The 27,619-nt window shown below is 40.2% G+C and overlaps 1 protein-coding gene across 2 annotated transcripts in view; it reads right to left on the reverse strand.

Annotated features, from left to right (window-relative positions):
- Positions 1-3,348: 3,348 nt before the first annotated feature.
- Positions 3,349-27,619, reverse strand: part of LOC143975581 (extracellular calcium-sensing receptor-like) — a 122,098-nt gene continuing 97,827 nt past the window's right edge. For both annotated transcript variants that reach the window (XM_077478045.1, XM_077478047.1), the window contains exons 3-6: positions 25,284-26,093; positions 14,333-14,545; positions 10,386-10,509; positions 3,349-4,364 (exon numbers count right to left, since the gene is read on the reverse strand). In XM_077478045.1, the coding sequence (XP_077334171.1) occupies positions 3,463-4,364; positions 10,386-10,509; positions 14,333-14,545; positions 25,284-26,093 (2,049 nt within the window). In that variant the 3' untranslated portion in view covers positions 3,349-3,462. The remainder of the gene's footprint in view (positions 4,365-10,385; positions 10,510-14,332; positions 14,546-25,283; positions 26,094-27,619) is intronic.

A 27,619-nucleotide genomic window follows, 5' to 3' on the forward strand; every position in this document is an offset into this window, starting at 1 on the left:
CTGTCTATAGTATTCCTGTAAAGTGGCGCATGTTTCCCGTGTTTACAACAGACCCGAGAGCAAAATTACATTTCTAAAGTAAAAAAAAAAGTCATTTAAAAGTACTAGCGGTAGCGCTGGCTATAATGAATTGTCGGCTCTCTTCAGTACACATAAGTCATGAAAAAAATGGCCTGGGATTCCCCCACAGTCCATTACCAGGCCCTTTGGGTCTGGTATGAATATTAAGGGGAACCCCAAACCAAACTAAAAAAAAAATGCTTTGGGGTCCCCCCAAATTCCATACCAGGCCCTTCAGATCTGGTATGGATATTAAGGGGAACCCCGTGCCAAAATGTAAAAAAAATTGGCGTGGGGGTCCCCCTAAAAAATCCATACCAGACCCTTATCTGTGCACACAACCTGGCAGGCTGCAGGAAAGAGGGGGGCGAGAGAGCGCCCCCCCTCCTGAACTGTACCAGGCCACATGCCCTCAACATGGGGAGGATGTCCCCATGTTGATGGGGACAATGGCCTCATCCCCACAACCTTTGCTTGGTGGTTGTGGGGGTCTGCGGGCGGGGGGCTTATCGGAATGTGGAAGACTCCTTTAACAAGGGGACCGCCAGATCCCAGCCCCCCCCATGTGAAATGGTAATGGGTTTAAAATGTACCCCCTACCATTTCACAAAAAAGGTGTCAAAAATGTTAAAAAAGACAATAGCTGGTTTTTGACAATTCCTTTATTTATGTCTTCTTCTTTCCCTGCTTCTTCTTCCATCTTCTTCTGGTCTTCATTCGATTTTCTTCCTCCATCTTGTTCTTCCCCCGCTTCTTTCTCTGCTTTTTCCTCCGGTCCTCTGCTTCTTGCTTCCATCCGCATCTTCCTCTGGCTTCTTCTTCTTCTTCCCTACTAGGTTCTCTGGACGATCCGTGTCCATGGGAGGTTCCTGCTGTGTGACGCTTCTGTTCTTCAGACACTTCTTTTATAACTGAGGGTGGGCCACCTGGTGACCCTGCCCCCCTCTGACAACAAGGGGAAATTAATGGGGAAGTCTCCGTGTGTCAGAGGGGGACGGGGTCATTGGGTGGTCCTGCCCTCCATTATATATTGTGTCAGAAGAACAGAAGCATCACACAGCAGAAGACACCCACTGAGGCGGATTGTGCGGATGGAGTGGAGAAGAAGCCGGAGCAAGATGTGGGATGAGAAGAGCAGAGGAAGAAGAAGATGGAGGAAGAAGAAATTAATAAAGGACTTGTCAAAAACCGTCTATTGTGTTTTTTAACCCTTTAACACTTTTTTGTGAAATGGTAGGGGTACATTTGTACCCCATTACCAATTCACACAGGGGGGGCAGGATCTGGAGTTCCGCCCCCCCCGCTTCCGATAAGCCCCCCACCCGCAGACCCCCACAACCACTGGGCAAAGGTTGTGGGGATGAGGCCCTTCTCCCCATCAACATGGGGACAAGGTGTTTTGGGGGGCGCTACCCAAAAGCACCCTCCCAATGTTGAGAGCATGTGGCCTGGTACAGTCCATGGGGGCGCTCTTTCGTCCCCCCTCTTTTCCTGCAGCCTGCCAGGTTGCGTGCTCGGATAAGGGTCTGGTATGGATTTTTGGGGGGACCCTACACCATTTTTTTTTTTTTTTTGAGCAGAGCTCCCCTTAAAATCCAAACCAGATTTGAAGGGTCTGGTATGAATTTTGAGAGGGACCCCCCATTTTATTTTGGCGCGGGGTTCCCCTGTGGGGAAATTCCATCCCACTTTTATCAATGAACTTTTATGTGTTTTGTCAGACCAACAATTTATTGTAGCCAAGTAGTTTTAAATGACTTTTTTTTTCCTTTAGAAATGTCATTTTGCTGTCAGACTGTTCTAAACACGGGAAACATGTGCCCCTTTACAGGCATACTATAGACACCCCCCAGGAATGAAATTTAAAGGAATATTACACTTTTATTGTTTCACTTTAAGCATTATTAAAATCCCTGTGCATGAGTGTCTAGTGTAATTACTCCGACTAAATAGCAGGATAGCACCCCCCAATATTAAATAAATATAACAGGTTCTTCCTAGCCAAACAAATAAATAATTGTGCAAGGGGGTATAGTCCAGGGATATAGATACCCCAAAAAATTATACGAAAACAGCAAAAAAATAAAAAGGTAAGTAAAGTATCTAGTGCTTAAATAACAGCAAAAAATCAACAGGTAAGTAAAGTGTCTGGTGCTTAAATAATCATAGACCCATCGATCCATAATCACATATGTAAAGAACCAACCAAAGCCTCCAGTTGTGCAATAATAAAGTGCAAACAAATTTCTCATAAATAAATAGAATCAAGTACAATAAAATGTAAAATAGATCATTGATAATACAGACGTGAATCACAAGTGCCATAAACAGTGAATACAACTCTTGTGCCTCTTCAGTGCTCACAGCACACCAGGTGGAGTGGCCTCTTACCTTACTGCTGTAAGGTAAACAGCAGAGCAGCAAGATAGGGAAAAATCCAGGAAATGTATCCCTACTCCTGGCAGGTTAATACTATCCCCCACGACTGGTGTTGGTAGTTCAATAGTTTTCATAAGGGTCTCATGAGGGAAAGAAAGGTAGGCTCCAATGGTGAAGTACGTATATATAAATTTACACTGTTATACAAGCTGTACACTCACTACTTTACATTGCAGCAAAATGTCATTTCTTCAGTGTTGTCATATGAAAAGATATAATAAAATATTTAGAAAAATGTGAGGGGTGTACTCACTTTTGTGAGATATTGTGTGTGTATATATATATATACATATATATATATATATATATGGAGTATGGCTGGATATAGCAACCCCAAGATTAAGAACCTGTAAGAGGATAATTTACAGCAAGGGCAAGGCATTTTGTGACAGGTAAAATGTGTCCCAGCAAATGATAGCCATATTGTAATTGTTAAAAAGATTTATAGAGTGAATACGGTGTCATTCAGAAAAGGTAACCCTTTGAACTGGATTCAGTTATGATTTTGTCCAATAAATATAGAGGTATATAAAAAAAAAATCTATAGAGTTTTTTTATAGAGTTATAAAAAATGAATGTGACATTTTAATCATTGGTAGAACAAGTGTAAAGTGTAAAAGAACAAGATAGATGTTTATTATAGTGGTATAAATGCTTACTGCTTAATAAATTGCAATTGAGTTTTTTATATCTTACTTGTTTGTTTAATGCACCTTTCAATATTACATATTTCTCTATCGTCTCTTAAATAAAGAAAGCAAACTAACAGTTTAAATAAATGTATTACTTAAAAAAAGAACAATAATACATCTTTAATTAAATCTTAATAACTTTTATTTTTTTGCCTAATCAATCTTACTGAAAACTCTGCTCACGTATTCTATGCATAATGAGAATGATGAGGTGGATTTCCTTTCAAATTCAATGTAATTGTTAACATAAATTCAATATGAAAACTAATTGTCAGGTTTTGGTTTGTTTTGCTAATTTATTTCTTGAATTTAAATCTGGTCTCACCAGGATAATATAGCATTTGGGAATAAATATACAACCCAAAATTCCAAAACTAGAAGCTATTATAGCAAATATCTCTACAAGCACAGTGTTCTTCCCTGTAACACTCATATAGACTGGGATAAAAGTGATCCAGACACTGCAGAACACCAGCATGCTGAAGGTGATGTATTTGGTCTCATTGTAACTGTCTGGTAAATTTCTGGCCAGGAAAGCCACAAGAAAACTCACAGCTGCTAGAAGTCCCATGTAACCCAGGAGTATGGGGAATGCCAGCATAGATCCTTCATTACACTGAATAATAATTTTATCAGTATATAGGTCAGTGTTAGTTTCTGGAAATGGACAGGCAGTCAATAGCCAAATGATGCTAATTAAAACCTGGATAAATGAACAAAGAAGAACTAAACAGTTGGGTATTTTTACTCCAATATATTTTCTCCAGAAACTTCCAGGCTTGATGGCCTTGAAGGCCATGTAGACCATAGTAGTTTTGGCTAGAATGGAAGAAACAGCTACTGAAAAGATGATTCCAAAGGATGTCTGTCGAAACATGCAACTGATAGGTCCAGGGCGACCCAAAAACAAAAACACACAGAGGAAGCTCAACATGATGGAGACCAGGAGAATGAAGCTCAAGTTTTGGTTATTAGCTTTCACGACAGGAGTCTCTCGGAATACAATAAAGACACAGAAAATAGCAGAGGTTTTAACAAAGAGTAATACAGAAATAACTGAGACTGTGAGAACAACCGGGTCATTCTCATAAGACAGAAATTCAATGGGTTTTGGTACACACTGGTTGTTTTCTGGCCACTCATCTTCTGAACACTGATGACATGAACCTTTATCTAAAAGAGAAAGTCTATAGTGTAAAAAACGACTACAGTACCTTTATTTCAAACAATATGTTTACAAACAGTTGGAAGACGAGGACCATCCTCCACTCCAAAGCTAAACTATTTTTCCACTGGAGGTCAGATACTAGATGGAAATTGAGTCATCCTTACTTCTAATAGACCACAGGAAAAAATATACAGTCATGATATCATGAGTATTTCCCCATCTAAGTACTTCCAACTGATGCATTTCACCCACACAGGCTTAATTGTAGCCATGTACTCTTAGCCTGGGACTGTCTGGTTCAGTGAAATAAAGTTGTAAATACTCCATCATATAATCGAAATTCTGTTTTATCTACAGAATAGTTTTTTTTTTCACAAAGTTAATAATTCTAATAATACCTGAGGTTTATCTAGGCATATGCATTTTGAAAAAAAACTAAAATAAATATAGGTGCAAACTATACTTAGATATGATACTCTAGTAGAAGTTCATATGTGAGGATCATACGACGATAATGGAAGAATTAATATGTTTTCAAGGGGAAGCAGAAACAAGATTTCAGGGTACTTGGAAGAAATGGCTAGAATTTAAATAGTCCCCGATGTATTTGGGAATTATGGGGAATGGAGGGAGTACTTAGGGGCTTGCCTCCTGATGCCCTCTCTCTGCCCCCCCCCCCCTCCGCATGAAGGAGAGGGGAATATGATTCCCCCCCCCCCCCTTTCCCTTTTTTGTTTTTTTTTGTTTCATGCACAATTTTGAAGGAGGATAGTAATTCTTCTTTTTCTTTTACTTTTCTTTTTGCACAATTTGAAGGTGGATAATAATGGGGATAGGGAGATTTGAATCTCTCCTCCCCTGAAACTAAATATAAATAGACACGGGCTTGTGGGGGTACAGATTTGGGGTAATCTTTTTTCACATAGAGATTGTGTGTGTGTGTGTGTGTATATAATATATGTATATACTGTATGTGTGTGTGTGTGTGTGTGTGTGTGTGTATGTGTGTGTATATATATATATATATATATATATATATATATATATATATAAATTTTGTTTCCTTTGGAGGAGTGGAGATGGGGGAATGGGCCTGCTCCCAGGCTTCTCTTTTTTTCTTTTTTCTCCGTTATCTTGTTGGTAGTTTAGATGGCCCAGGAAAATTAAGAGTATAGGCCGCGGTATAGACTCATTTCTGTATTTATGTTATGTTATGTTATGTTATGTTATGTTACAGAATAGATCCATTTGTGTACCTAATGTATTTTATATATATTTATGTGTACTTTGAGAATGTTTTGCATTTTTATGAACAATTTGCAAATTGTTTTGCAAAGTATGTAAGATTTTTATATTTGTAAAAATGTAATAAAAACTATTTACTGAGAAGTTCATATACTTTTTCTGGGAATCATTTGAAATAATCTGTGACATAGAAAGAGACAGCAGAGTTTTCTTTTGTTTTAATGTTAGCAGGTTCTAATAAGGTACTAGTCGCTAGGATTTTAAAAAATTTTTGGGATAAAATAGGGGATTTTTAGAACCTCTGTTGGTGGTAATCGCTATCTGTGAAAGATGGGACAGAACTGTCAATCATCCTTGGCTTTGACATGAGGAAACAATAGTCCTGGCTCTATGAAAATGGCCACAAACACAGAGACACAGTGCTGAATAAGACACTGTGGGGTTGTTTTACTAAAGAAAAATAGGATGTTCACTTTGCAAGTTATATTATACTTCATTGTATAATCTTCCAGTTCCCCCCCATTCCTCTTCCTCTTCATCACTAGAGGAATATCTTGAATCCTCACACTTAGCGAAATTGTCATCTTCAGCACGAAGAAAACTTGAATTACCAATAACAACAGAAGAAGTAACCTCGGCAATAAAGATGTTGAGGCAAGGAAGGGCTCCTGGTCCAGATGGATTTTCTCTGCAATATTTTAAAAGTTTTCAATTGCAACTTGTCCCTCATATGGTTAAAACATTTAACATACAAGGGAAAATCAGGCCTCCACCTGTAGAAGCATTAAGGGCACATATCGTACTTATTCCAAAAGAAGGAAAGGATCAATCAATATGCAGTAGCTACCGTCCAATATCATTATTAAATACGGATTACAAAATATTTACAAAGATACTCGCAGCTCGCCTAGAACCGTTTATGACGCAGCTGGTTCATATGGACCAAGTGGGGTTCGTCCCCACACGTGAAGCTAGGGATAGCACAATTAAGGTCCTGAATTTAATTCAATATGTAAATCAGAGGAAGCTGCCGAGTATCTTTGTTAATACAGACGCAGAAAAGGCCTTTGATAGGGTCAGTTGGTCCTTTATGTTAGGAGTTTTAAAGCAGATGGGCCTTGGGGATCGAATGTTGGACTGGATAGCAGGAATATACTCAAAGCCACAGGCACTGGTAAAGGTTAATGGGATAAACTCTGAAAATTTTCCAATATCTAATGGGACACGTCAGGGATGCCCCCTGTCGCCTCTTTTATTTGCACTATCATTAGAACCTCTGTTAAATAGAATAAGATGGAACCCCGATATTAAAGGTATCTCTATAGCGGATCAGGAATATAAACTCTCAGCATATGCAGATGATTTATTATTTTCACTTTCTAATCCACAAATATCATTACCCAATTTATTGGGGGAAATTGAGCACTATGGTGTTCTATCTAATTTTAAAATAAATTATGGTAAGTCAGAGGCGATGGGGATATCACTGGGGAATCCCATTCAAAAAAATTTAGAGGATAACTTCAAGTTTAAATGGACAGCCACAGCGCTGAATTATTTAGGGATACAGATCCCACCTAACCTAATAGATGCATACGCATTGAACTTTCCACCCTTATTAAGGGAAATTATTACAAGGTTGAATGAGTGGAATAAATCCTCACATTCCTGGTTTGGAAGAAGTAATATTTTGAAAATGAATATAGTCCCTAAGTTTCTTTATCTGTTTCAGGCACTACCAATCCGGATTCCACTGGCCTTCTTTAGCAAAATTCGGACAATCTTTACAAAGTTTATATGGGCAAGTAAGCACCCTAGGATTAACAGGAAATTACTAACTATGCCTAAAGAAGCGGGTGGAATGGCAGCACCGGACTTATATAAATACTATCAAGCTACCCAGTTGGGTAGAATTGTGGATTGGTGCTGCCATAGAGACAGTAAAAGATGGGTTGCTATGGAACAACAAGTAAGTCCCATCCCCTTAGATAGAGCCTTGTGGTGCGGCACAGCTATACCTCTTATATTAAGAGCTCATCCCTTAGTAGGACCTACGCTCCAGATGGGAATAAAAGTAGTGCGGAATCCCAGAATCTCAACAGTTAAATCTCCTCTATTTCCTATTCTAGGGAACCCACTATTCCCGCCTGGCATGGAACCAGGTATATTTAGAAATTTAAGAGAGAAGGGTTGTTTCCAGGCATTACACTTTTTGAGATCTAAAAAATGGCCATCAATAGAAACGCTAATGCAACCAGGAGGACAATATGAATTACCCCTCTGGCAGGCGCTACAAGTTAAACATTTTTTGGATACCTTAGGACCGGCTAAGGATTTTGATCGGCCACTTACTAAGTTTGAAAAGTACTGTGAGAATAAGGAGTCCCTTTCCCATATTATCTCCAAAATATATGCATTGCTAATTTCTCCTTTGGAGGATAATGGCATAGTGAGTTTGGATAAATGGGAAAGAGATCTCGGACAAACTTTCACCCCGACTCAACGTCAGAAAATAATACACTTGACTTTGAAATCATCTAGGTGTGTTAAGATACAGGAACTAAATTATAAAGTACTAATGCGCTGGTATTATACTCCATCACGAATGCATACCTTTTTTCCAGAGACATCAGATAAATGTTGGAGATGTGGTAAGGAGAGAGGCACTATTGCCCATATTTTTTGGTATTGTCCAATGATTAGACAGTTTTGGGAAGAAGTTCAGAAAATCTCTCAATTGTTTACTGAGTATCATCTCGAGGAAGATCCGGCTTTCTTCCTATTACAATGTATACATATTCCATTAGAGAGATATAAGAATTCAATGTTATGCCATCTGGTGAATGCAGCTAAAAGCTGCATAACCATTTGTTGGAAAGAAAAGGGAGCACCGCGAATCTCACAATGGTTAAACAAAGTAAGGAAAATTGGGATCATGGAGAACTTGATCCCTATGCCCTCTGAGGAAAGGGAAGCCATAGCACAAATCTGGGCTCCATGGGACATTTTTTTACAGTCAGAGGAGGGGAAGAGGCTGATTGGAGAAGAAATTGAAGATTAGGTGAGCTGGTTGAGTAATGTAAACTAAACCCGCCGGTGGGTGGGATTGATCCTCTCCCCCCCTCCCCCCCCTTCTTCCCCCTTTTTTTTTTTTTTTTTTTTTTTTTTTTTTTTTGTTTTGTTGGACCACTATGAGGAATAGATACTATATACTGTATTGGATATTGTACTGATACTGTCTTGTTTTTGTTTTGTTCATAAAAAGGGCAGGAATGCATTATGTTGTACTTCATTGATTAATGATGTTGTTTTGTATTCTTGCAAAGAAATAAAGAATTATAAAAAATAAAAAAAATAAATAGACACGGGCTTGTGGGGGTACAGATTTGGGGTAATCTTTTTTCACATAGAGATTGTGTGTGTGTGTGTGTGTATATAATATATGTATATACTGTATGTGTGTGTGTGTGTGTGTGTGTGTGTGTGTATATGTGTATATATATATATATATATATATATATATATATATATATATATATATATATATATATATATATATATATATATAAATTTTGTTTCCTTTGGAGGAGTGGAGATGGGGGAATGGGCCTGCTCCCAGGCTTCTCTTTTTTTCTTTTTTCTCCGTTATCTTGTTGGTAGTTTAGATGGCCCAGGAAAATTAAGAGTATAGGCCGCGGTATAGACTCATTTCTGTATTTATGTTATGTTATGTTATGTTATGTTATGTTACAGAATAGATCCATTTGTGTACCTAATGTATTTTATATATATTTATGTGTACTTTGAGAATGTTTTGCATTTTTATGAACAATTTGCAAATTGTTTTGCAAAGTATGTAAGATTTTTATATTTGTAAAAATGTAATAAAAACTATTTACTGAGAAGTTCATATACTTTTTCTGGGAATCATTTGAAATAATCTGTGACATAGAAAGAGACAGCAGAGTTTTCTTTTGTTTTAATGTTAGCAGGTTCTAATAAGGTACTAGTCGCTAGGATGTTAAATTTTTTGGGGATAAAATAGGGGATTTTTAGAACCTCTGGTGGTGGTAATCGCTATCTGTGACAGATGGGACGGAACTGTCAATTAACCTTGGCTTTGACATGAGGAAACAATAGTCCTGGCTCTGCCAACATGGCCACAAACACAGAGACACAGTGCTGAATTGTGGGGTTGTTTTACAAAAGGCAAATAGGATGTTCACTTTGCAAGTGAAGTTGCACTTGACATAGGTATTTTCCCCAGAGCTTAGTGAATGAGATGACATTTTCCATTGCAAAGAATACCGAATCATGTCATGACAATTTTTTTAGAAAAAGCATTTTTGCTTAAATGTGATTGAATGATGGAAGTCAGCACAGCTTCTCCTCATTTGGCTCTATTTGCCTTTAGTAAGTCATCCCCTATAAGTCAGCAATGGGTAAATATTACCTGCAGGGAGACAACAGGCAATACTTATACTAGTTATTTCCCAAAACCTACCTGTGAATGGTTTAGCAGCCCTCTTTCCGACTCAATTTTGTTTCAAGAGTGGAACAAAAAGTGCTCATCCTTCTATATACATTGCTTTACTGTATGTAGGTGAGGCTCCATATAGTTTACATACTCCATATTGCTTACACATAGTTTCCACACAGCCAGTGCAACTGGTAGTTAGCTTGGTCTAAACAAACTATTTAAAATTAAATGAAACCTAGAGATCGGCTTTAAAAGAAATGATGATAATAATATTATAACTATGAAAAGATTATTTTTTCACCTGTCTCATTGGATATTTCCCCCCTTTGACACTGGACACACTCAAAGCAACAACGATGGATCCCCTTCTTCATCACTCTTCTGGAACCCAAAGGACAGTCTTCAGAGCACGTAGCCACCGGAATCTAAAAAAAACAATCATATTAAAAAAAATATATTGTAACAATACCTCTGTGACTGAGAGGTAACATTTACACTTCGAAATGTGGAATTGCACACATTTTTTTTTAAATCACTCTGAATGCCAACAAAGCACCTCTTACTACTTAAAACAGTTAGCTTACAGTCTAGTTCACACTGTTGCATTTGCTTTGCTTCAAAAATGATACCCAGTGTCGCTTTCTTGGTGCTTTAAAGCATCTCCAAAGCTTCCATAAGAATCGCAATGCTTGCTAACAGTACCTGCGGTATTTAAGGGGGTTTTATTCAGAGTTGGCTTCCTTTTGTTTTGCAGGTATGAGCTATGCCAGGATGCACTGAGAAACCAACAAATAAACCAGAAAAACATCATCAGTAGTCCCTTCTGGTTCATGTGTATATGTTCTGGGAATGTCTGGTGCAGACATCACATATGGTGTGAAGCATGGAGCAGCAAAAAAGGTAAGTGGGGTTCAAACTAGAGCAAAGCAACTAGCGGATGGCACATGTGATGTGCAAAATGGGAACTCTATAGTGGACGGTGAGCTGGGACTGGAGAGATAGGACTGAGCTGCAGAGAGTCAGTAGAGTTGGGGGACCAAAGCAGGAGAAACTAACAGATGTCAAACATGATGAGCAGCATAGGAACAATACAGAGGCAGGTGAGTGGGAACTGGAGAGAGAAAGGACTGAGTGGTGGAGAATTAGCAGAGCTGGGGGACCAGGGTGGGAGAAATTTGCAGATGTCACACGTGGAATGCAGCATGGGAGCAATACATTGAGAGGTGAGCGGAAACTAAAGAGAGAGGAAGATCAGCAAACCAGAGGATCAGCAGAGCTTTGGGTTACTACTGAGTAGGGCATAGGAAGATGTGGGTGTACTACTGAGCCAGGGATCTGCTGAACAAGTGTACTAATGAGCTGGGGTTCTGCTGAGTGAGGATCAGCGAGGATCAGCTCTAATGAGTTGGAGGTATTGCTGAGCTGGGGACACTACTGAGCAGGGGTTCATCTGGACCCCTTTAAAACAAAAAGAAAATCAAAATGCACAGGGCTTTTGCCAAGCTTCATTAAAGCTTCAAAAAAAGTATTGCAGCAGCATCAAAAACACATAGAAAATGCGTGTTGAAGTGGTAGTCACTTTAATGGGTGTTAAAGTTGAAGCAATCGTAAATGAGCCCCAACAGATCAGCACTCTGTACCCAGATGCTGTCAGAGACAGAGCACATCTCAGTCCAACATATAGCATAGCATACAAGTAACACCGCACAATGTATTAAACTCTGATGTAAAGTAAATGAAAGACAGGCTTCAGCTCAGATCCCCACCCATCGCTCATGTCCCTCTAATATTTATTTATTTTTATTTTTTTCAAATAGATTTTTATTGAGTTTTTCAATAATACAGCAGTAGAAACTTGGAAATGTTCAAGCTTAAATAAGTGCAGCCATTGTTACAGTTATATATATTCGTTTCAACATAGCACGGAACAAGGTACTCACTTTGAACTATGGTTAACATTTGAGTGAAGCCGGAAAATAAAAGGGAATAAAGGAAATATAGGGGGGGGGGGGGGATGGAGAGAGCATCACTATAAATACATGTGTTGTAACAATTCAAACTGAATTTATAGTAGTATTTTCAAAGGTTTGTCAGGTAAGTCTTTTAGCATACCATTGTTCAAAGGGAAGCCATAGGTGAGCTTTCTTGTGCATCATCTTTAGAAGAGGCATCCTTCTGGGATGACAGCCATGCAGACCAATTTGATGCAGTGTGCAGCGTATGGTCTGAGCATTGACAGGCTGAATCCCCCCCCACCCCTTCAACCTTTGCAGCAATGCTGGCAGCACTCATACGTCTATTTCCCAAAGACAACCTCTGGATATGATGCTGAGCACGTGCACTCAACTTGTTTGGTCGACCATGGCGAGGATTGTTCAGAGTGGAACCTGTCCTATTAAATCACTGTATGGTCTTGGCCACCATGCTGCAGCTCAGTTTCAGGGTCTTGGCAATCGTCTTATAGCCTAGGCCATCTTTATGTAGAGCAACAATTATTTTTCTCAGATCCTCAGAGAGTTTTTTGTTATGAGGTGCCATGTTGAACTTCCAATGGGCAGTATGAGAGAGTGAGAGCGATAACACCAAATTTAACACACCTGCTCCCCATTCAGACCTGAGACCTTGTAACACTAACAAGACACATGACCGCGCGGGGGGGGGTGGCTAATTGGGCCCAAATTGGACATTTTCACTTAGGGGTGTACTCACTTTGCTTCCAGCGATTTAGACATTATATATATATATATATATATATATATATATATATATATATATCTCAGTATCTCACAAAAAGTAGTGCACCCCTGAGGAAGCTGAGGGTAAAGGTGATGGACTGACTAGGCATGGCTCCAGACCTAAACACTATTGATTATCTGTGGGGCATCCTCAAACGGAAGGTGGAGGAAAGCAAGGTTTTTAACATACACCAGCTCTGTGATGTCGTCATGGAGGAGCGGAAGAGGACTCCAGTGGCAACTTGTGAAGCTCTGGTGAACTCCATGGCCAACAGGGTTAAGGCAGTGCTGGAAAATAATGGTGGCCTCACAAAAAAAAAAAAAAAATATATAATATAAAAAATGTATTATATTGCAACTTTCATTTGTTTGCCAAAATCTGCTAGGGCATCAAACACTACGCTCTTCTCAGATTGGTTACACTGCTGTCTAAAGACGTCTCTGATGCTCATCCACTCTAAAGCCCCATACACACTATCTGTTTTTCTGCTTAGTTTTTCCTTCAGGTTTACCAAAACCATGTAGTGCAAGGGCCTGCCTGATTGCATACACATTGAAACTCCTAAGGTTTGACCTCATATTATATGGTTTTGGTAAATCTGAAGGAAAAACCCAGCAGAACAACTGATAGTGTGTATGGGCCATTAGACGGGAATTGTGCTACTGGCCAGATCACCAGAAAAGCCTAAAAAAAAAGAAAATAAATGCAGCCATCACATCCATATAATATTATATATTTTCCATTTGGGTTTATTACTGCTTATATCCAATCACTATTTATTTTCAAGACAGAAAGGAATGCCTAAATGCACTGCACATGCCTTTTGTCCAATAATGCAGCCCATCTTAGCCCCTGTACACACGGTCGGAAATTTCCACAACCAAATCCGTCGGATTTTGCCCATCGGATTTTGTCCGTCGGATCTTGTCCGAAACTGTTGCATACACACGGTCGGACAAAGTTGGCGAAAAATCCGATCTTTCAGAACGTGATGACGTAATTTCGGGACTACATTCAGGCTAGTAGCCAATAGCTTTGATGTAGGAATTTGATCTGAGCATGCGCGGCACTTGGTCCGATTAAAATTCTCTACACATGATCGGAGTATGTCCGATCGGCCCAGTTGGTCGGAAATATTTCCAACATGTTGGAAAATTGGGTCTGACGGATATTCCGACGGAATCAGTCCGATGCATACCACACACAGTCGGATTATCTGACAACACGGTCCGATAGGACACATTCCGACGGATTCTCCGACCGTGTGTACAAGGGCTAAGTGTTAGGTCTATAGCAGTGATGACGAACCTTGGCACCCCAGATGTTTTGGAACTACATTTCCCATGATGCTCCACTATACTGCAGAGTGCATGAGCATCATGGGAAATGTAGTTCCAAAACATCTGGGGTGCCAAGGTTTGCCATCACTGGTCTATAGGTATGTTGGAGGGAATTAGCAGTAAGCTCCTACAATACTTAATATATCTATGTAGGTCAAGTGAAAACACAAACCTGACCATTTTTCCAGATTGGTGGAACCAAATTAAACACAAGTTCCTCTCCATCAGAAGAAGATGCATTATAACTTGCCATATGTACAAATATACGTTGAAGACTCATTTTTATTCCAAAACTATAAATATGATACATTGTGCACATATCTCCTCTCTCATTAAAATATACTTCTTCCCCGGTGGGATCTTTAAAATGGACTCTTCTTATAGACTAAAAAAAAATTTGAAAATACTATACCAAGGATACACCACTGTTCAATATTTAAGCTTAAATAACATACTGTACATACTGTATTTTTATTATTTCCTTCTCCAATACATGCAACAATCAAACAGTTTAGGAGTTATTGTGGATACTTCTAGGGTTTCAATTAGCTTGAAAACCCCACATGCACAACAGTTGAAAAAGGCAGTATAATAAATACATTAGTTATATAGTATTTGGGTCTAGTATACACAGGTAACATTTGTACACACACACACACACACACACGTATTTGCAATACTAGAGCCTGTATGCACAACCTTTAATGCTGAAGGAATCCATCTCTTCTGGGATATAACACAAATGCACAGATGGGGTGCCTACCTTTATACGGGGCCTGAGTGCTCTTTGTATAGGTAATATACTGTATATAGACAATGTTGCCTTAGCTGAGGCACACAGGTCTTACGAAGAGTAAAGTGTTTAATTGTACATATGACATATTTATGGGGTGCATCCCACCTTTATCAAGGCACCTTGTTAGATATCCCATTTGAAAATCATAGGCAATATTATAGAACTCCCCTCCCCTTTTCAGCAATGACAGCCTCTTATCATCTGAGAAAGCTTTCCATATGATTTTTGAAAGTGTCTTTCGGAATGTGTACCCATTCATCTTAACGAGTACTTGTGAATTCAGGTACTGATGTCGGATGAGAAGAAAGACCTGGCTCACAATCAGTATCTTGATTTAGCTCAAAGGTGTTCATTAGGGTTGAGGTCAGGGCTCTGTGCAGAAAAATTAAAGACAAAATGTCTACCAAGAAAGTCACATTGTAAAGCACTCAGATGAGTAGTAAAACATTACAGCTTTATTGAAAAATATTGAACATTAAAAGGTCAAAAATTTTATGATTACCTTCACCAAAGCAATGGTTAAAAACAAGACAACATTGTCTATGTTCAGGTACTGGCAGCTGCACACATGTCAATACACATAGGCAAACACTCTACAAATTATCTGGAAGGTGCTAACCAACATAAAAGGCCAGGGTGGGAGCAATAGATGACTTCAATTAGTAATGGGAAACATATACCTGAGGCTGTATACCAACTGGTTGATTTTACTCCATACAAGCCACTGGGTCTGTGTACTGTAGCAATGAAAAAAGGTTAGAGTGTGGCTGTGCGGTGGGTGATATTGGTAGATGATCGATGATGAATGTCTAAATGATCCCCGCTGGGGGTAGTAGCATAGATTAAGTAAACCTTCTCTGTTTCTATAAAACAGGCAATTTTCTCAAAGTACATATGTTAAGTAGAAGTTACTGCTACATGACAGTGGAGGTATGCTGATTGATTGAAAGGATATGAGCCTGGGTGAATGAGTGGTAGGGAAGAGTCCAGGGAACTGCTTGGTGGAGTTATGGGTCTAAAATATAACCATAGATGGGATAAAAAAAAATATATATCTCACCACATCAATTATGATTACCGCATCCCACTCCATTGTATCACAACAAACCAGATCCAAGATCACCCACACAGCACCCGAATCCTACTGTCCAAAACATCCTTCATGTATTCAACAGCCACCGGGTCATTTGCACATATCCACAGCTACAATCCTGGGAAAGATGTCACGGGCATGATTACGCCTCACTGACACATTTTGTTAGCCAATCACCGCTAAATTCCTCACAGCGAGGAGGGTTTTACCTGCACCATCTTTAAATACCATCTCCTAGATGTAGTAATACCGTTTTACCACAAGATGGATGAATTACCATTTCTCCTCCACATTCATCACACTATTGTAGCTAAAATATCACTGCTTGCTTACAGATCAAATATTTTGGATTTTAAATAAATTACAGCAATGGGGGTTAATATAAGCATACATCATTAGCTACAAAGGATAAAGGGACAAAAAAGCTAAGAAAAGATCCATCTTCAAGAGATACTCTCTTGGGGGCATCTGACAGGTGATTCGTTACAAATTAAATGCAGTTGATATTTCATTAACTCAAGAAGTTCCAAGATTTAATTTAAACAGCTAAAGGAGCTAAACATCATACATCCAAGAAGGGTTGTAAACTGCATTCATTGTTGAGGCCATTAGGAATTAAAGTTCCTAGTCTAGAAATACAAATTTTTTTCCTTCTGAAGAAATATGGTGTCAAAATCACCTCTTCTAGTTGGGAACTTTAGAACATAAATACCCTTCACTCCTAAACCTCTGGGGTCACCCTGATGGAACTGGGCAAAATGCACTGCCAGGGGACACTCATCATCCTCTTGATACTTTTTTACATGTTCACCAACATGGGGTTCTTTGGTACTCAGAATGAACCAGGGTATCGTTGAGGTTACAGGCTCTACGCGCAGTCATTCAAGGGCGTGGTCCCTCTATATCCACAATAAGCAGAGATCTAGTTAAGATGTGCCGATGCCTTTCAAAAATTGCCTTGATTTGATGCCACTGGGAGCTATATCTAGTGCTGATTCTTGGGTGCTCCGTCTTTTTACCATCATTTTCATTTATTTGTGAGGAGGTTCTCCCATTTACACTTACCCACCCTCTTCCTGGCTCTTCTTATGGTGTTATGGGAACATCCTCATTCCCTAAAAAGTTGATACATATATATGGCTTCATTGCTGAAGTCCTGATTTTTGGAACAATTCCTCCTGATCCACAGGAATTGACCAGTTGGAATTCCATGGATCAGGGAACTGAGATGGTTGCTTTGCACCTGCAAGAGGGTATTCGCTGCCCTCTCTTTTCAATAAGTTTTGTCTGTGATTCTAGTTACTGCTATAGAGATTTGTAAGTCTAGGAAGGGCAGTGTCCTCTCATGGTAGGAGTAGGTGAGTTTAATATTTCTCTAATTATAATTTAATTCCTCAAAGAATTTGGCCAGATGTTCAATAGTGCCACTCCATACCATGAGAACGTCATTGATGGACCTCAGCCACATGTGATAGCGGCTGAGGTACATCGCGGATCTATACACTACCTCCTTTTCCCAAAGACCCAAATGAAGACATGCATAAGCCTGTGCCCACAGGACTCCCATAGAGGCACCCCTTAGTTGTTGATAACTAGTACCTAAAAACTGGAAAACAAAAAATATGGCATAGCATAAATTCCACTATGAACTGATTGTATGCCCCTAAGTGGGGATGTTCCTCTTCTAGGAAATAAGATACCGCTTAAAGCTCCCAATTATGGGGGGTAGATGTATATAATGTTTCTACATCTATACTGACTAATAGGGCATAGTATAGGCACTGTGAATGTCAAGAGTTTAAGAAGGACATAGCTGGTATATTTAACGAAAGAGTGAAGATGATTAACCATTTCAAGTGGACCCTTGATGGGCTTTTGTAAAGATTTGTGTAGTTTAGGGATTATATAGAAGGTTGGAATACTGTAGTCCCCCACTAACAAGTACTCAGCTTCTTTTTTAGAGATCAATCCTGCTTCCAGCCCTAACTTTAATTTAGAATTTAGTGCATCCACAAGGGCAGATCACTAGTTCCCTGTAAGTTTCTATATGTGGTAGTACACATACTCAAAAGAACCACATTCCCACGCTTGTGGCTCTTCTTTATGACTAGGTTTGGGGCCTCCTCTAGTTCTTTTAGGGCTTATATTCCTCTTTAGATAAGTTGTCTATACCATGTTCCAATTGACCTTTTCCAGATCTTTTTGGATTAGGTCTAGGAAAAAGCTCAACCATCTATGCTTAGAAAGGAGTGTCATTTTCAGTGTTCTTCTCCTGTTTCACTAACTGTATTCTCATCCAAGAGGGAGATTAGATTATTCAAGGCTTCTTTGTCCCCCTCATATTAGAGTCATTCCTTTCATACCAGAAACTGAAAAGAACTTTCTGCAAAAAATATTGAGATCTTTATAAACTTCAAATTCATTCATTGAAGATGTTGGGGAGAAAGGTTGCTCTTTTTGTAGTAGTTGGATGTGATGTTCATTTAGCTGGATATAAGACAAATTTACCACCTTCATATCATGTATTACGGGCTCCTTATCACCATTTACAATTTTCTTTGATTTCTCTGTCTCTTACTCCTCTGATTTTTGTTTACCTCTGTTGCTTTTTATTTTTCATCTATTATGACTTTCCCTCCTTCTTTTCCCTTCTGTTGTTTGATCATTATATCTTTGGGGTCTGGGTTGGTCTCTCTGATCTATACCTTCTCTAAAAAAAGTAACTGATTTGTTCTCGACCTGAATTGCCTAGATCTACTTCTGTTTCTCTCAGTGATAGGACTTTAAAATGTCACCCTTTTCCCAATCTAATATATTTTGTCAAAATGTTTCCTGTTTTGTAATTCCTAAGTAAGGATGAGCCGAACACCCCCAGTTCGGTTCATACCAGAACCTGCAAACAGCCCTAAACTTTGTGTGACCTTTAGAACCCTATTAAAGTCTATGGGACTCGAACGTTCAAAATCTAAAGTGCTAATTTTAAAGGCTAATATGCAAGTCATTGTCCTAAAAAGTGTTTGGGGACCTGAGTCCTGCCCCAGGGGACATGTATCAATGCAAAAAAAAGTTTTAAAAATGGCAGTTTTTTCGGGAGCAGTGATTTTAATAATGCTTAAAGTGAAACAATAAAAGTGTAATATTCCTTTACATTTCATACCTGGGGGGTCTATAGTATGCCTGTGAAGGGGCGCATGTTTCCCATGCTTAGAACTGTCCCTGCACAAAGTGTCATTTCTGCAGGAAAAAAAGTCATTTAAAATCACTCGCGGCTATAATGAATTGTGGCTCCCCGTAATACAGAGAAGTCATTGAAAGTCATTGATAAAAAAAAAAAAGCATGGGGTTCCCCTAAATTCAATTACCAGGCCCTTCAGGTCTGGTATGGATATTAAGGGGAACCCCACGTCAAATAAAAAAAAAATGACGTGGGGTTCCTCCTAAATATCCGTACCAGACCCTTCAGGTCTGGTATTGATTTTAAGGGGAACTCCATGCCAAATAAAAAAAATGGCGTGGAGTTCCCCCTAAAAATCCATACCAGACCCTTTATCCGAGCACACAACCTGGCAGGCCGCAGGAAAAGAGGGGTGGACGAGAGAGCGCCCCCCTCCTGAACCGTACCAGGCCACATGCCCTCAACATTGGGAGGATGCTTTGGGGGTCTGTGACCCCTCAAAGCACCATGTCCCCATGTTGATGGGGACAAGGACCTCATCCCCACAACCCTGGCGAGTGGTTGTGGGGGTCTGCGGGCGGGGGGCTTATCAGAATCTGGAAGCCCCCTTTAACAAGGGGACCCCCAGATCCCGCTGCCCCATTTGACATGGTAAGGGGGTACAAAAGTACCCCTACCATTTCACAAAGAAAGTGTAAAAGAATGTTAAAAAAGGCAAACACACTTTTGAAAAAGTCCTTTATTAAAAATAAAAAAAATTAAAACAAGATTCCAGCGGTGGTAATCCACTCTTGCTATCCAGCGATGGATGATGATCTCTCCGGGGTCCAGCGATGGCTGATCTGATCTAGCGACTAGTGATCTCTCCCTCCAGTCCAGCACAGCGAATCCATCCATCCTCTGTCTCCACTGGCAGAGACACTGCGTGGATCCCGGCAGCCAGGTTTCCATTACATCAGAGGGGTGCGGGGTCACCCTCACGTCATTGGGGAAGCTAGGCTTTCCCCCCTGCGTTAGAGGGGGTGGGATCAGGTGACGGGTGGCCCCGTCCTCCTCATATAAAAAATGTCAGGCTGCCGGGATCCCCACAGACATTCAGACATTTTTTTTAAATAGTAGGGGTGCATTTGTACCCCGTTACCATTTCACGCAGGGAGGGAGGCCTGGATCTGGGGGTCCCCTTGTTAAAGGTGGCTTCCGGATTCCTATAAGCCCCCTGTCCGTAGACCCCCACAACCACTGGGCAAGGGTTGTCGGGATGAGGAAAAAAACCTTTTAAATCACCAAAAAAGGTTTTTATCCATGTGGAAATTGTAGAGCTTGTAAGTTGAACACATCACGGGGGAGGAGATTCACGGAATTCACCTCGCATGGTACAGGGCTCACATATCCCATTCAAACCTTTATCACATGCTCCACTAAGTGTGTTGTGTATCTTCTTAGGTGCCCATGCGGCTTAGAATATGTGGGACGCACAGTTCGTATGCTACATATACGTCTGGGTGAGCACATAACCAACATTTGCAAAGGTTTTGATAAGCACAACGTGAGTAAGCATGATTTGAAACATAATCGTGACCCAAGGGGTACCACTTTTTTAGCATTTGAGAAATATGTACCTCATTGGCGTGGCAGTAATGCTAAGCGTACTATCTCAAGAGCTGAAACTAATTGGATACATAAATTGGGTACGCATATTCCTGGGGGGCTTAATGTTGAGTGTTACATCAACTGTTTTATTAATAATGGTTGATGTCCCTCTCTTTGGTCTGTCCCAGTGGTTGTGTTTATCAAGTGCAGACTGGATACATAGATTGCCTGTATTTTGATGATTAAGTTATATGGAATCAGGCACTATATATATATTTTTTGTAATATTTTTTGTAGTGTCAGTTGTATTTCATTATTGCAAATAATTGTCATGTTTTCTTTTTATTTCTCATGTTTTAAATTTTTTTTAGGCTATTTTGTAAATAGACTATTGGTAATGTTCGGCAGTCGATGCTGGTATATAATTATAATTTTTTCAAACACTAGATGGCGGTACTCATATATATTTATATATAAATTCTTCTAATTTTTTAAATATTAGATGGTGGCATTTATATCTATTTTTATACATTTTTATTAATTTTCTGTTCAATTTTTTGTTTAATTTTAATTTTTAATAAGGTTTCTCTACTACTGGAGACATTGTTACTCAATCATCCCGATCGGCCTGTATTGTTACACGACCGTTTTGCTAATAGGATTAATTTGGGTTCTTGACCCCGTTCGAATGTTTAAGACTTCCGGGGGTTAATTTACTAAGCCCGTGATAGGGCGTTCGTTTCAACCTATGGCATGGCTCCTTACCTTACCTGTAGGCTATAAAAGGATTTAGCACAATGGTGTGGGCGTACCCCTGATGACGTCAGACCTTTGACGAAATGATCGTCGGGTAGCCATGCTCATACCCTTTGTGCATTAGCATTCATTTTTTATTTTATTGCTAGCAATCTGTTCGTTTTAAACTATATGTTTATTTTCGTGTGACTCGGTGGAGTCACTTTTTAGCGCTCAAACTATTCTGTTGAATAAAAATCTGTTCAAACCATACTACACGATTTGGCGCACTTCTGTTTTTTGTTTTTTTCTGGTGATATGACGCTTCGAGGCTTATGAGAGGATCCGAGAGGATTTGGTGATCACGTAATATCCGAAGGATTGGGTCGTTTTCCGGCTTCCTGTATCGAAATGTCTATGTGTTCATATCTGCGCAGACTGACCTCCCTTAACAGGGGGTCACCGGTGATCTGGTAAGCCTCCATTCATTATTGTTTTACAGAGGTGAAGGGTCCACGTGGTCAAGCATTATTGTTGTTTGAACAAACAAGATTATTTACTCTTTGTTGTATGAAAATTCACATGGGACATTATCTACACTGTGCTGCATCATCGTCATTTTTTGATTATTTGTTTTTTCACTTCATTGGACACTTGAGTTATAGACAAACGTCTTTTTGATTTTATTGGATATCTGAACTTTGAAAGTATTTTTCATTAATGACTTTCACATCATTTAGGTTTTTCACAACATTTATTTCTTTTCTTATTAAGTCACATTTATATTTAGAGGCTAAGCGCTGAACTTTTTATTTTTTCAGTAGATTTTTATTTTTTTTATTTTGTTTACCATTTAATTTTTTTATCTTTTGTTTTTGTAAGATTTATGATTTGTTTTTTATCAGCCCTGTTGGTGGGCTTTGGTGACATCTCCCCTTTGGGACAAAGAAAAGGTCTGAGGACACAGATTCCCCAGTCCCTTTCTCAGCATTGCAGATGAAAGGAGAGGAAACAGTCTCTTCTCCATTCATAAACTGAAGCAGAGTAACACACAGGTTACTCTGCTTAGTTATCACAGCCCACAGGAGCAAGCAGTAACGATCGCTCACTATGTCCCATTCAGAAAAGAAAGGGGCCGGTATGTCATTCTCCATCCTGACAGATCCCCCCACAGCCCGTGAGAGAGGAGAGGAGGGGAGCTGGCTGTGAGGGATGAGGGGGGCAGAGGAGGAAGACACAGCAGGCGGATGAGGAGGACACAGAGAGGGCCAGAAAAGAAGGGGGGGGGGTGGTGGAGGAGAATACAGGCACTGGATGAGGAGGAAGACACTGAGTACAGTCGGGGATGATCGATACAGCTGTGAGCACCGATCCCCCTGCATGGTTTTTCATCAGCCGCTTCAGCTGAAAAATCATGCATTCAGTGCTCACAGCTGTCCCTCTGCCGCACCGATCATCCCCGAATGTCACTGGGCACCCATGTGTGCAGGACTGACAGGGGGCCGTGAGCGTGCTCTGCTTTTACCCAGAACGCACTCTGCCTCTCCTGTGCACGCTGTGGCCAAGGGGAGTGTAAAGGTGGGCGGGGAGTCTGTTAGCACCGCGACTCTGCCCACCGAGTGCCGGACAACAGACCCGCCCACTGGATCCGGAGTTTTGGGGGGCTTCAAATAAAGAAAGGGGACATATTTGAAAGGTAAGGATACATGCAGGGGCCATGAATTCCCTTATAGTTTAGCACTGTGGAAGTATTTTATAATTTATGAGAGTCGGTTTACACTTTAAGTTAAATGATTAAAATATTCCATGCACCTGAATAGGGATGAGTCGAACACCCCGCGGTTCGGTTCACACCAGAACTTTCGAACGGCCGTTTTGGCGGGAGCACTGATTTTATTGACGATTAAAGTGGAAAAAAAGTGAAATATTCCTTTAAATATCGTGCCTGGGGGGTGTCTGTAGTATGCCTGTGAAGTGCCACGTGTTTCCCGTGTTTAGAACAGTCCCTGCACAAAATGACATTTAACGGAAATAACGTCATTTAAAGCTGCTTGCGGTTTTAATGTTATATCTGGTTCCTGCAATATGGTTGAAAATCATTGAGAAAAATGGCATGGGTAGCCCTCCCTGCCCATTACCAGCCTATTTGGGTCTTGTACGCATATTAAGGGGAACCCCGTACCCATATTAAAAAAAGGAAATACGTGTGGCCCCCAGGCCCTATATACTCAGAACAGTAGTATACAGGCGGTGAAAACAAGACAGGGACTGTGTAGGTTTGTTGTGTTAAGTTGAATCTGTTTGTAATTTTTAACCGGTACATTTTTAAAGTGTAGCTCCAGTCAAAAAAACATTTTTTTTAAGCTTTTTGGAAAACATAGGGAAGGGTTATCACCCCTGTATAATTTGTTTTGCCGTCCGTCTTTTTCAGAGCATGCAGACAGCACGCACAATCTCCTACCGCTGACTGCAAGCTCTATTTAAAACGATCAAGATATTTAGCTATATAGGTGTATATAGCGGTGTATACTGCGTTCAGAGCACGCAGACAGCATGCACAATCTCCTAACAATGACTGAAAGCTCTATTTAAAACGAGCAAGATATTTAGCTATATAGATGGATATAGCGGTGTATACTGCGTTCAGAGCACGCAGACAGCACGCACAATCTCCTAACACTGAATAAAAGCTCTATTTAAAACGAGCAAGATATTTAGCTATATAGGTGGATATGGCGATGTATACTGCGTTCAGAGCATGCAGACAGCACGCACAATCTCCTAACACTGACTGACAGCTCTATTATAAAAGATAGATATATCGCTAGATATATAGGTGAATATAGCGGTGTATACTGCGGTCAGGGCACGCAGACAACAACCACTACAGAAGAGCAAGAACGAAAAATCGTCCGATAACAATCGGTGTATACTGTGTTGAAGATACACAGAACACCCACTAACTGCTACAGATGCCAACACACTACACAAGGCCGCCGCGCTGGCGGCCTTATATAGTGTGGGGCGTGTACTACACAGCCTGAGCTATGATTGGCCACAGGCATCCTGCCTGTGGCCAATCATGGCTCTCCTCGCTGCCGGCGCTGTGATTGGCCAAGCATGCGGGGTCACAGTGCATGCTTGGCCAATCATGAGCCAGCAATGCACTGCGCCATCGCAGTGCATTGTGGGCCGTGAGCGCCACACGAATTTGGTGCGAACGGCCCATAACGTTCGGAATTCGGCGAACGGGCGAACAGCCGATGTTCGAGTCGAACGTATGTTCGACTCGAAACGAAGCTCATCCCTACACCTGAATGACTCCAGGTGTTTCGTATGTGTCAAGGAATTTGAACTGACGTATCCATTTGGGTGGCCTATCAGAAGGATTTCCTGTTTGATCAACCTTTTTCTCACCCCCATATATATGGATGGTCATTCCATCTTCCAACAGCTATGACTAAGCACCCCTTAGTGATGTGAAACATGACAGCTTTTCATCAATCCTGTGCCTCTGATGTCTTTGTACCATAAGAATTTTTAAACCGTCTTCAATAAAGGTGTCAGAGTGCGGCTGTCCAGTCTTTTCTTTGATTCAGTATATTATTGTATATTCCGTTTTTTTGTTTTTTGATTTAGATATCCTTCAAGTAAATTAACCACATTTTGTGCTATAAAATAAGATTTAGGAATAAAAGATGCAAAGGTGTACAAGATTGTAATAAATGCATTACCTCTTGTATAAGCTTGTGATTTTTCATGAAGGTGCCTCTTGAATTTTTGGACATATAGAAATCCATATTGTGCAAAGAATGTGCCAAGGCATAGACAGCTTTATATACATGATATGTGGTTCCAAAATCTAAAATGTTTTTCCAGAGGGGTGGAATAGCGTTACATTTATAAAGTTTAACATTCCATTTATATTCATATATCCTATTGAAATGTATATTTGATGTTAAACAATAACAGCAGGATGCTAAAACATGTTCTAATAAAAAGTCATCAGTACAATTGGCAGAGGTAACATTTTGCAACAATTCCTTTAAACGTGGTATACGTTTTTTAGGTGGGGTAAATAATATGCTTCCATGGTATGGTGTTTTATGTGGTTGAACAAATCTGTCAAAGGTCCATGTTACTGGCATAATTAATGTCTTACTCTGAGCTTTGCATCCCTCTTCTAAGAAATACTTAATGAAATATGAAGATTTCCCACAAAGTACAACAATTTGGGAGGTTGAATTGTTTAAAGTCTCTGCTTTCTCAAAATTTACATTTTCGATTTGATGTGCTTGATCAGTTGGTATTTTAATAATAAACTCAATGCAGATATCATGGCTGGCAGCACTCAACATCAACTCCTGAGTCTGACTATCTCCATACTCATCTTCAGATGCAATGACACCAATCCATGTCCAGCCAAAGTGTTTGAGTAGCTTAACAACTGCCAGAAATTGAATGTGATCACTGGGAAGGGTATGGAAGAAGGATGGATAGAGTCGTCTGTTAGTCAGTGCAGAATATGGTGCTCCATAGCTGATCTAAATAAAGAATTGGAGAAATTTGTGATAACATTCCAGTATTGGCTATACAGGAGATTTTATATATATATATACAGTATCTCACAAATGTGAGTACACCCCTCACATTTATGTAAATATTTTTTATCTTTTCATGTGACAACACTGAAGAAAATACACTTTGCTACAATTTAAAGTAATTAGTGTGCAGCTTGTATAACAGTGTGAATCTGCTGTCCCCTCAAAATAACTCAACACACAGCCATTAATGTCTAAACCACTACCAAAAAAAGTGAGTACACCCCTAAGTGAAAATATCCAAATTAGACCCAAAGTTTCAATATTTTGTGTGGCCACCATTATTTTCCAGCACTGCCTTAAAAATCCAAATTGGGCCCAAGGTGTCAATAATTTGTGTGGCCACCATTATTTTCCAGCACTGCCTTAACACTCTTGGGCATGGAGTTCACCAGAGCTTCACAGGTTGCCACTGGATTCCTCTTCCACTCCTCAATGGCGACATCATGGAGCTGATGGATGTTAGAAACCTTGGGCTCCTCCCCTTTCCATTTGAGGGTGCCCCACAGATGCTCAATAGGGTTTAGGTCTTGAGACATGCTTGGCCAGTCCATTACCTTTACCCTCAGCTTCTTTAGTAAGGCAGTGGTCGTCTTGGAGGTGTGTTTGGGGTTGTTATCATGTGTAGCAGAGCGTCCCAGAGAGAGCCAGGAAAAGTCCTGTTCGGGGTTTATACGTCTCCCAGGCTCCTATCGTACACATTCAGAAATCTCTGATCCATGATCCAGTTCGGGTCTTGGTTCTCTTCCCCAGGCTAATTTAAGCTCACCTGAGCAGACAGCCTTTGCTCTCTGCCTGGGACATACAGACAAAGGTGGTCTGTGAAGAGGAAAAGGTCAGTAAAACCTGTTAAGCAATTTATGTAGAGACTGACAAGCGGTAGGCTTGTTCAGCCTGGTAGTATGGCTCTGCATATTGTATAGTTAGAGCCGAGACATGGCTAGGATTTGTGTTTTGCTATTTTTGTCTTTTATTTGTTTTCTGGAACACTGTACAGCACCTGTATATGGACTTGTATATAACACAAATAAAAACAGCAATGTTTGTCACTACATCACTAGATTTGTTGTCTGTGCCTGAGCAACTGCTCATCCCAGGGAGCTTTGTACCTGCTACCTGTCCCCCAGGTTACATATGGTGGAGAATGCGGGCAGCTGTAGTAAGTTACTACTTAAAAGGCCAGTACCTAGAGTGACTAAACATGGAGAAAATGCTAAAACAATTGATGATATTCAATGCTGCACAGCAGCAAGCAAACGCTGCACAACAGCAAACAAATGCTATCGCACAGGAGCAAGCCGAGGCGCTGTGCCAACAGATTAGTGCTGTACAGGAGCAAACAAACGCTGCAATTAATGCTACACTACGGCAAGCTGAATTGTCATGCTGAAAAAATTGCTGTGATCTGTATACATGGGGATAACCGGGAGTATCCTATAACCACTGTTCAGTTTAAAACTGGCTTAGGT

The sequence above is a fragment of the Lithobates pipiens genome, unplaced genomic scaffold (assembly GCF_037356315.1).
Source record: "Lithobates pipiens isolate NorthernLeopardFrog02 unplaced genomic scaffold, aLitPip1_a1.2 Scaffold_13, whole genome shotgun sequence".
NCBI lineage: Eukaryota > Metazoa > Chordata > Amphibia > Anura > Ranidae > Lithobates > Lithobates pipiens.